The sequence below is a fragment of the Nicotiana tabacum genome, chromosome 7 (assembly GCF_000715075.1).
Source record: "Nicotiana tabacum cultivar K326 chromosome 7, ASM71507v2, whole genome shotgun sequence".
Lineage (NCBI taxonomy): Eukaryota > Viridiplantae > Streptophyta > Magnoliopsida > Solanales > Solanaceae > Nicotiana > Nicotiana tabacum.
The window spans coordinates 151915045-151926182 of NC_134086.1; the positions used below are offsets into that span (position 1 = coordinate 151915045).

General features: G+C 38.3%; 1 protein-coding gene across 2 annotated transcripts; it reads right to left on the minus strand.

The window, feature by feature from the left end:
* Nucleotides 1-368: 368 nt before the first annotated feature.
* LOC107827040 (beta-amylase 2, chloroplastic-like) lies at nucleotides 369-10259 on the minus strand. Of its 2 annotated transcripts, none has more exons than XR_012693596.1 (9): nucleotides 9907-10259; nucleotides 9445-9522; nucleotides 8992-9195; nucleotides 8666-8860; nucleotides 8173-8337; nucleotides 6870-7130; nucleotides 6532-6758; nucleotides 762-984; nucleotides 369-622 (listed from the first exon to the last, which is right to left on the minus strand). XR_012693596.1 is itself a non-coding variant. In XM_075217872.1 (9 exons), the coding sequence occupies exons 1-9, from the start codon at nucleotides 10144-10146 to the stop codon at nucleotides 597-599; spliced, it is 1611 nt and encodes a 536-aa protein (XP_075073973.1). In that variant the 5' UTR covers nucleotides 10147-10258; the 3' UTR covers nucleotides 369-596. The 2 variants fall into 2 exon arrangements, 1 of the variants encoding a protein (XP_075073973.1); XM_075217872.1 differs by having other exon boundaries at nucleotides 6540-6758; nucleotides 9907-10258.
* Nucleotides 10260-11138: the final 879 nt, after the last annotated feature.

Genomic DNA, 11138 nt, shown 5'->3' on the forward strand with positions numbered 1-11138 from the left:
CTTTTCATTAAAATGTTTTTTCTTTAGAAATTCATGTATTTTTTCTTCCCTCTTTCAAAGTTTTAATTGGGTCAAGTGCACACTAACATAGTATGAGGTCTTTTGATGAAACTAAATCAATTTCTGAGTCGAAAGGCCTATGGTCTAAAGTATGTATTTCTTACCTCTTTAGTATGTATTTTCAAAAACAAATGTACAAAAGAAAAAGAAAATGCAGATTGTCACGACCCCTTCCACACCGTGATCGGCGTGTAAGGACTAGGCCAAGCAAGCCCTCGCCTCCCTTATTTATAAGGCTGGCCATAATTCCTGCATCAGCTTTTGAACCCAATACCATCATAAACAAAAATATGGAGCACATATGAAAATGGAGGTAAACTACCGATCAATATCAATAAGTATCATGTCAAGAAGGACCCACTTGAAAACGTCTACCAAATACCATTCTAATACTAATATTAGGAAACTTAAGACTACATGAAGTGCAACTCTAGAACAAGTATCTCTACAAATAAAGCAAAGTAATCATTCAGCCGTCTTCCGTCCCCATAATCTTTTCTTTCCTAACTTCTTCTTCTACCGTAAGAGAAATGACTTCAGTTCAGATTGTTACGTTGTACACCTACAAACAAGAATGAGTCATTTGTCAATCGTGGATAAAAGCTCACAATTGCATGGAGAAGTACATTTCAGTGGATAGTAGCACATTAGAATTTCAGAAAATCCTCAATGCATCTAATTGATAAGGGAGAGGACTTTACCATGCATCATCTGTACAAATCGTTCAAACTCCATGAAATTGTGTTTTTCCAGTAGAGTTGGGCTCAGCTTGAGGTAGGTAAATGCAGATAAGTAGTATCTACCAAATGGATCATTCATTGGCTTGGCATTTTCTAAGATCTTGTTGTAACCTTCTCTACGGTAACATGGACGTGCATTCTCACCCGCAACTGGTATGTTGGCTTCCCATGCAGCATTTAGCACCTGCAATTTTGGGAAATCCCTTAAACAAAGACCCAGTATATCCAGTGATTTAGAGACAAATGGATATTACACCAGAGACAAATGGATATTACACTGCATGATCAATTATCTCTTTGATGTAGATGTACATCAAGTTTATGAACTATTTGTGATTAATTTGTCTGACAAAAACAACCCCCCACCCCACCTCCCTCCCTCCCCCAAAAAAAGGGGAAAACATCACTTGCTGAAAAATAGAAACAATATCGACAAAATAGCATTTACATGTGCAAGGAAGAAAAATGTAATCTCCTACAGGCCAAAATCATTAAGCTTTGCATATTTCATTTACATGAGACAATAATACATATTTGCAACCTCGAGCCTTTAGACAAACAAATGTTGTTGCGGAAGCCAAATGTATAGAGTGTGAATAAGTCACAACTACTATACCAAAAATTATGACAGCCACCAAATAATAAATAAGACAATAAAGCAATAATAAAGGGAACACCAGAATTTACGAGGTTCGGCTAATTTTGCCTACTCCTCGGACACAACCAATATTGTATTCCACTCCAAAAATACAAGTGAAATAATACTAAAGAGAGAAGATACAAATGCCTTAAACAGATGAGAAGGCAAATGAGAGGTGTGTTTCAATCCTAAACATTAGGCCTTCTTTTATAGGGGAAAAATCCCCCCAAACTTAACTCCCAACCAATGTGGGACTTTGGCATTTTGCCAAACTTCAACAAATCTCCACCTTGGCAAAATTCCACATTTTCAATTCTCTCTCAATAACAAATTTTGGTTGTGTCTTCATCTTCAATCTTCAGTGTTCAACAATGTTGATCAAATCCAAACAATGTTGAAACTTGACCGCAGTCACCACCTTTGTCAGCATATCAGCAGGATTCTCTGTAGTATGAATTTTCTTCACCGTGACTCCACCTTCTTCTATGATTTCTCGTACGAAATGATACCGAACATCAATGTGCTTCGTCCTTGCATGATAAACTTGGTTCTTCGCTAATTGAATAGCACTTTGACTATCACAAAAAATTGTGATACCTTTTTGTTCAACACCAAGCTCCTTTAGCAATCCTTGAAGCCAAATTGCCTCTTTCACAGCATCTGTAATAGCCATGTACTCTGCCTCTGTTGTAGACAAAGCAACTGTTGACTGCAAAGTAGACTTCCAACTAACTGGTGCCTTTGCAAAAGTAAACACATAACCAGTAGTTGATCTTCGTTTGTCCATATCACCCGCAAAATCTGAGTCACAATATCCAACTACAAACTGATTGTCTTCCTGCTCAAAAACTAACCCGACATCTACAGTATTATGAATATACCGTAGAATCCACTTCACAGCTTGTCAATGCTCCTTCCCTAGATTGTGCATATATCTGCTAATAACTCCAACAGCTTGTGAAATGTCAGGCCTTGTGCAAACCATTGCATACATCAAGCTACCAACAGCATTTGCGTATGGTACCTTTGACATATACTCTCGTTCAGCTTCATCCATTGGCGACATAGTAGTACTTAGCTTAAAATGGGAAGCAAGTGGAGTACTAACTGGCTTAGTCTTGTCATCTATGCCAAAACGTTGAAGTACTCTCTTCAAATATTCCTTTTGAGATAAACAGAGTTTCTTTGAACGTTTATCTCTAATTATCTCCATGCCAAGAATTTTCTTTGCCTCACCCAAATCCTTCATCTCGAACTCCTTCTTCAGTTGAATCTTCAACTTATCAATTTCTTCCGAATTCTTGGAAGCTATCAACATATCATCAACATATAGGAGAAGATATACAAAGGAACCATCTTTAAGCTTGTGCAAATACACACAATGATCGTATTTGCTTCTCTTGTACCCTTGCCGCAACATAAACTCGTCAAATCGCTTGTACCATTGTCTAGAAGATTGTTTCAATCCGTACAACGATTTTTCAAGTTTGCACACCATATTTTCTTTTCCAGCAACTTTGAATCCTTCTGGCTGAGTCATGTAGATTTCCTCCTCCAAGTTTCCATGTAAAAACGCAGTTTTTACATCCATCTGAACTAGTTCCAAATCCAATTGTGCTACCAAAGCCAACATAATTCTAATGGAGGAATGTTTTACAACTGGAGAAAACACTTCATTGTAATCAATTCCCTCCTTTTGAGCATATCCTTTGGCCACCAATCTTGCTTTGTAGCGAACATCTACTTGGTTAGGAAATCCTTCCTTCTTTGCAAATATCCATTTGCACCCAATTGCTTTCTTTCCCTTCGGGAGATTGGTCAATCTCCATGTATGATTTTGATGAAGGGACTGTATCTCATCATTCATGGTAATCCTCCACTTATCTTCTTCTGAACTTTGAACAGCGTCTTTATAAGTAGTAGGAACATCATCAGCTACAATTGAGGTTGCACAAGCAACCGTCTCTATGAGACGAACAGGTTTCATTATTGTTCTTTTTGGCCTGCTGGTTGCTATTGATTCAAGTTGTTGTTGAGATTCCTGAGTTGGAATCTCCTCTACTGGCTCTCCTTCCAGAGGGTAATCTTCATTTGTTTCCTCCTCTGCTTCTTGTGTAGGAAAAATAAATTTTCCCTCAAACTCCACCTGCTTAGAAGCACCTTCATTTTGTTTGGTATCTTCTGTTACCTTATTTACCATAGCAAATTCATCAAAGGTAACATCTCTGCTGAATATTACTTTCTTTGTCATAGGGCACCATAAGCGATATCCTTTGACTCCAGAAGTAATTCCCATAAAAATAGCCTTCTTTGCCCTTGGATCCAATTTTGACTCCGTCACATGATAATATGCAGTTGAGCCAAACACGTGCAAAGAGTTATAATCTACAGCAGGTTTTCCGTACCATTTTTCAAATGGTGTTTTGCCATCAATAGCAGCAGATGGTAGACGATTAATGAGGTGACATGCATATGTAATTGCCTCAGCCCAAAATTCTTTGCCCAAGCCAGCATTGGACAACATACACCGTACCTTCTCCAGCAAGGTCCGGTTCATACGTTCTGCCACTCCATTCTGTTGTGGTGTATGTCTAACAGTGAAGTGTCGGACGATGCCATCATTTTCACAGACCTTATTGAAATGATCATTTTTGTATTCACCTCCATTGTCTGTGCGAATACACTTGATCCTCCCGCCTGTTTGATTCTCCACCATCGTCTTCCATTTGAGAAAAATTCCCAGCACTTCATCTTTGTTTTTCATTGTATACACCCACACTCTTCGAGAAAAATCATCAACAAAGGTTACAAAATAGTGCTTCCCACCCAATAAAGGTGTTTTGGAAGGACCCCAAACATCAGAGTGTACATAATCCAAAATGCCTTTAGTATTATGGATCGCTGTACCAAATTTAACCCTTGTCTGTTTCCCTTTGACACAATGCTCACAAAACTCCAAGTTGCAAGCCTTTACTCCTTTTAACAATCCTTGATCTGATAGAGTTTTCAAGGATTTTCCTCCAGCATGTCCCAAGCGCATGTGCCATAGCTTGGTTGCTTCTGTCTCTTTGTCGTCACTGGATGTCACTGTCGCTGTCCCAATAACTGTACTGCCACGATAGCGATACATATTATTATTCTTCCGATTAGCCTTCATTACCACTAGTGCACCGGAGCATACTCTCATCACTCCATTTTCTGCAATGATTTTGAACCCTTTTGATTCTAGGGCTCCCACAGAGATGAGATTCTTCTTCAAATCCGGTACATATCGAACATCTATCAATGTTCTGATCATTCCATCATGGTTCCTTAATCGTATTGAACCAATGCCATATGAGGTAAGAGGGCTGTTATCCGCTGTGTGGACGACTCCATATTCTCCTTCTTGAAATTCCACGAACCAGTCCCTGTTGGGACACATATGATAGCTACAAGCCGAGTCCATCAACCATATGTCTGAAGATGTTGATGACTCTGTTGTAACTAATGAGAAGTCTGAATCATCACAATCAGCTACATTTGAATCCATAATGGCCTTTCCATTGTTATGTTTGGCCTTATTCTTCAACTTCGGACAGTCTTTCTTCCAGTGCCCTTTTTCTCGACAAAAGGCACATTCATCTTTGCTGGGTCTGGATCTTGACTTGGATCTTCCCTTCTTTGTCCTCGTTTGATTTTGAGGACGACCCCTCACAAATAGTGCTTCTCCTTCTCCGCCCTTCTGTTTTTCTCGCTTTCTTTGTTCATAGCTGTACAAAGCCGAACAAACTTCTCTGAGAGAAACTTCGTCATTTCCATGGAGTAGAGTAGTTTCAAGGTGCTCGTACTCATCAGGAAGTGACGCCAACAACATCAAGGCCAAGTCACCATCATCATAAGTTGTATCCATATTTTGCAAATCTGTAACCAACTTATTGAAACTGGTGATATGTTCATTCATCGTGGTACCAGGAACATAGGTGAAGTGAAACAGTCTCTTCTTCATGTACAATTTATTTTGACTGTTTTTCTTCAAAAATTTATCCTCCAGTGCTTTCCATAATTTACTTGCAGAAGTTTCCTTTGTGTATGGATATTTCTGCTCTCTAGCAAGGTAGGATCGAATGGTACCGCAAGCAACACGGTTGATAATTCTCCAATCTTCTTCTCCAATAACATCTGGTTTCTTTTCTTCAATGGCCAGATCTAGCCCTTGTTGAAAAAGGACATCTAGAACCTCGCCTTGCCACATCCCAAAATGTCCGGACCCGTCAAATATTTCGACCGCAAATTTCGCATTTGACACAATTCTTGTCATAAGCGAAGATGCCAATGATGACGTATTGTTGACACTTGATGTAGATTCTTCTTGTTTATTGTCTCCCATCTTTGACACAAATATTATTTAATAGCTGACGACACAAATCAAGATTATTTCCTTTCTGGTGTGGAAGATCAGACTAAGCTGCAACCACAGAGCATACTCAGACAGAACCTTGACTCAGTTACCAAGATAAATCTTTTCTGATGTGGAAGATCAGACTATGCTGCAACCACAGAGCATACTTAGACAGTACCTTGGCTCTGATACCAATTGTTGCGGAAGCCAAATGTATAGAGTGTGAATAAGTCACAACTACTATACCAAAAATTATGACAGCCACCAAATAATAAATAAGACAATAAAGCAATAATAAAGGGAACACCAGAATTTACGAGGTTCGGCTAATTTTGCCTACTCCTCGGACACAACCAATATTTTATTCCACTCCAAAAATACAAGTGAAATAATACTAAAGAGAGAAGATACAAATGCCTTAAACAGATGAGAAGGCAAATGAGAGGTGTGTTTCAATCCTAAACATTAGGCCTTCTTTTATAGGGGAAAAATCCCCCCAAACTTAACTCCCAACCAATGTGGGACTTTGGCATTTTGCCAAACTTCAACAAATGTTACCTTTCAATTTTTCATGGTTAAACATCAACGTATTTAACAGTTTACTTTTCAAGTGCGTGTTGTGTATGACAATCTATTACTTGCACATTCACACCAGGATTCCTCGAAAAAAATTAAATATCACAACATATCCCTGTATGTTAGATTCTCACATGTTTACCTGCCAAACTAGTCCTTCTGGGTCAGCTAATGCTTGTGGGAAGTCCTTTTTCTGATCAACTGTGTGCAATTCAAGACATGTGAAATTCAGAGCTGCCTCACGCTTCTTTAACATTGATGCTATTGGAGAATAGCCATCACGACAGTTAACACTGTAAAAGCCAGCTGTTAATTCAGCTGCACCACTCTTAGTATTGCGCCACCAATAGATTCCTGGTAGCTGCTCATCAATCAGAGTGCATCAGGAACCGAGATCAATCCAAAAAAAAAAAAAATTATGATGCCATGAATATATCTAGCATTTAAAAGAATATGTTTTACACTTTACAACCTTTGCTGCTATAGGAGTGCCTTTAAAAGACAAATTTGCCAAGCCAAGTACTTGATCAGCATGATCAATTAAAACTTGAGTGTACCATTTCAAGAAAAATCTGCCATAAAAGCGATTATATTCTCCGCCATCACGAAAAAACTCAGTCTTTTGTGGTTTAGAATTGTAAGAACCTGCATTCCAAGGTCCTTTACCAGAGGATGAGGATCCGGATGCCTCTGCTGCCTTTTGCAAGCTATTAAACAAGTACTTATCATAGCACTGCAAAGGATGTAAGCACACATGATTAATAAATATGTCACGCTAGATATCAAGGGTCGATAGCTGATCTATTACTATTATGAAAGCGGGAAGAGCCAAAGTGAACATGATATCAAGGGCAAGAAAGTTTGCACAACGGGAGAAACCTTGGCTATGATTCTTGAATTGTTATTGTTGTGCATCTTTAACAAAGAATTTGGTGCTTTGGGAAGATACATAAGACTGTGTTTTTCATTTTTTTGATTATTTATTATCCTTTTGAATTTTCGTTATCCAGACCCCACTCGTGGGGTTACACTGGGTATGTTATTGTTGTTGAATTATCGTTATAACCAGAGATATGAAAAGCGGGTTGTTTGGAATTACGAGCTTTCAAGGGAAGCAAGAAGCCAAGGAAGCGCACAAGCATTTTGGCAAGTCTATATGGATAATAGTCAAAGTACTAGTGAGGTGTTTCTATTTCTTGTGAGATGTTTTTATTTCTACTCTCCCATATTTCTAAATTAGCCGATATTGAAAACAGTGGTGTTATTCTTTCTTATTGAAACCGACAAGAAGAAAAGCTATCCAAAGGCATGATAAATTGAATAAGTCTTTGACCTTATGTGATACTTGAGTCTTTAAACTGTCACTCATGACTATTATTTTTCTCCTTGTTTTTCTTTCTTTTTTGGTTGTCTTTCTGCACTTTTCATTGCAAGACAGAGGGTTATCAAACTAAAAACAGTTATTGGAATGACGTTGGAACAACCATTAGATCTTGGGTTCAAATCCTAGTGGAGGCAAAAAATACCAGGTGATTACTTTCCGTCCACCTAAGCCTTGGTGGATAGAGTTACCTAGTATTTGTATTAGTGGAGATAGCAGACACTCAGTGGAATAGTCGAGGAGTGCGGAAGCTAGCCGAACACCACCGTCATAAAAAAAGAAGTTATAACACATTTAATATTGTAGTGTGACTACAAGTATTCACATTGTTGATCGGGTAAAATATCATTTACGATAAAAAATAGTCAATTACCATTTGAGAGGTTAAATTCACCTGAAATTCACCAATACCAGGATATTTCCACCCAAGTTTTGCAGAATGAGAAGGGTATCGTAATTCTCCACATGGACCAAGTCCAATTTCAATCTCAGAGATGACTCCATTTTCAAAGAACTCAATGAACTCCACGCTGAAGCTTCTCATTAAACCAAAGTAAACCTGTACTAGCAAATTAGTCATTGAAATAATACACCTTAAAAAATCATTTGATTTTGGGATGGGAAAATTCTTCAAGAAGTCATAGTATTACCGACGTTAATGGTGCACGAGTATTTGAATAACCAAAAAAAAAAAATAGCAAGTTTTTGACATAATTAGCACTGCTGTTGTGAGTAATTTAACAGTAATGGTAAAAAGGTAAATACCTTAAGCAACTTATTCTCCTACACTTTGATATCAAATAGAATCAAGAAAAAAAGAAGTAGAAAACAGTATGTGGGCCTACTTAACTATATGACGCACAAACAAAAGAACAAAAAAAGATTACCTCAAGAGCAGTTCGTCCTCTTAAAACACGCTCCTTGTCAATTCCCCAGGTGAGACATTCATGGGTTCTTCTAAGATCTCTGTCTGCAAAAAATATGTCTGGATTTTTGTAACCAATTTCTGTAACCCATCGTGGAAGAGGAATATGAACATCATCACCGACATTTCCTCCGCATTCATGGAATGACATTACCACCTGGATATTTTCTTCAAAAGTAAGACGACTGAGAAAGTTCAATTACTTCAATAAAATATTTTAGAAAGGAAGAAGTCAAAGAAGACACCAGATCACATTAATGATGCAATTCCATACAACCGAGAACTAACCCGCAATTTTAAGTTAAGATCTCGAACAATTTCAAAAAGCCTCTTGTAACCGCCCCAATTATATCTTTTTGGGGCATGCGCCTCCACTATACCCCACCAGCACTCCACGACGACCCCATCCACCTTAGCTGACTTCAAGATCTTTAGTTGGTTAACCAGATTATTAGCATCCACAATTTCACATTCCATGTTGATGATGCCCATCTGTCATATGAAAGTCAAAATGGTTTACAGTTTCCAAATAATTTGACAGGTTAAGTGGTAAGATAAGCTTTGATGAGACGACTAGGCAAGTAACAATTTAGGCGCACACAAAAAATGATTAACAATATGCTTGGCTCTCGCGTTCAAAAAGCCACCAAACAGAGTGAATCATATGGTGCTATATTGATGAATAAACTTCGAGACGAAACGAATAAGGTCCCACAAGAAAGAAAATCTGATTCAACTCACAGGTAGCATAACGTATACGGGAATGTAGGGGGTACCCCTGAAATCTCGCTCCTGCAACCCTGGAGTAACATCAACAACCTGTGAATAGAGCACAAAAAATTTATAGATAAAAATAGTGAAATCCTTCTCCTAAAGACGAAACAAATCTATAAAAGTTGACTGATATAGCGTAGTTCAAAATTCCTCTTTGTCCTCCCTCCTATGAAAAAGGAAGAGAATACCATATAGTAATCCCCTCGAGCTGTAAAACCTATCAACACGAAGTGACATATTCCTTTTCTCGACTCAATTTTAATCACTTATTCAGGACTCAACGGTATCATGAATCCGGCGACAAGAAACAGACATAAGCACGTCATTATAACTTCAAAAATTATACCACGTTGTGCAATGCAATTAATTCAAAATCTAACATGTAAAGCTGCAAAAATAGAGTTATCCATTCAGTAAATATTTGGTTACCTTTGGATCATCATAGGAAGGCCAATTAATTGAGTGGTCATCTCTAGCAGGATCAACATTATCGTCCCCAACCATAGCCATGGTACAAGTTCGAGGAACAGAGCTTGAATTCACCAAAAAAAACCTTGAGTTTTGCAAGGGGAAATTCGCCGGTTTCCGGATTTGACTACAACTGACAGTCGGAGAAGCTGAAAGTATGGCCCGTGGCTGTCCAACAAGTGAAGAAAACGCCGCAGCCATTTCAGTTCAATTCTCCTCCTATTCTGAATGGGCGATGAGACTTCTCTCTAAGTGGAAATTGAGGAGTTCCACTTCCGGGGGACACGGGGTTTAGTTAATTAAGGATATTAAAGTGACCGGACATAGAAAATTGTTAGATATATCACGTGCGCTGCTTAAGGAGAATCCGAATTTATACATGGACCCCTTAAGTTGCAATGATGTAGTTTGAGCCCCTAATTTTGGTATGACGGCGGAACAACGCGAAGGTGTCATCTAATTGCGGGATTAATTTATTTTTTTCAATTGTTAGATGACTTTGAGCAAAACTTCTTAAAATATTTGTCTAAAACTACTTTAGACTTTGGGAATACTATAGATATCTTTGCCCCTGTTCTTCCTGATAATAGTTTCATTTCTTATGTTTTGCCTCGATGAATGAGAGAGATTTTGCAAGTTTTGGAGTTTTTCATGTATTTTTTTCTAGGGAATTTGGCATCATGTAGATGCCATCCAAGTTAGAGGTGACAAATGGAAGACTGTATTTGAGCTGGTCAAGATGGATTGACTCGTCAAATGGATCATTGTCCAACCTTGCTTAAAGTTCACTTGGATCAAGATGAATTGGGTCAAGAAGGGCTAAACAATAGGTTGTAATTGTCACGATCCGGATTTCCCACCGTTTGGGTCGTGATGACGCCTAACTCTTGAATGCTAGGCAAGCCAACAATTACGGTTCTAAAATATTAATCACTAACCCAAAACAACAATAAATAATAATTAAAGCTAAACCGACATAAGTGCGGAAATTTTTATAACAGTTCGAAACTCTAAAACACGACTACCCCAATAATCTGGTGTCACAATCCATGAACATCTAAGGATTTCTACAAATACTGGTTTAAAAGAAATACATCTGTTCTCGAAATTAAAAGAGACAGGAAATCTAAGATAAAGGGAAGGCGACTCCAGGGTCTGCGAACGCCGGCAGATCTACCTTGGGTCTCCTGTGG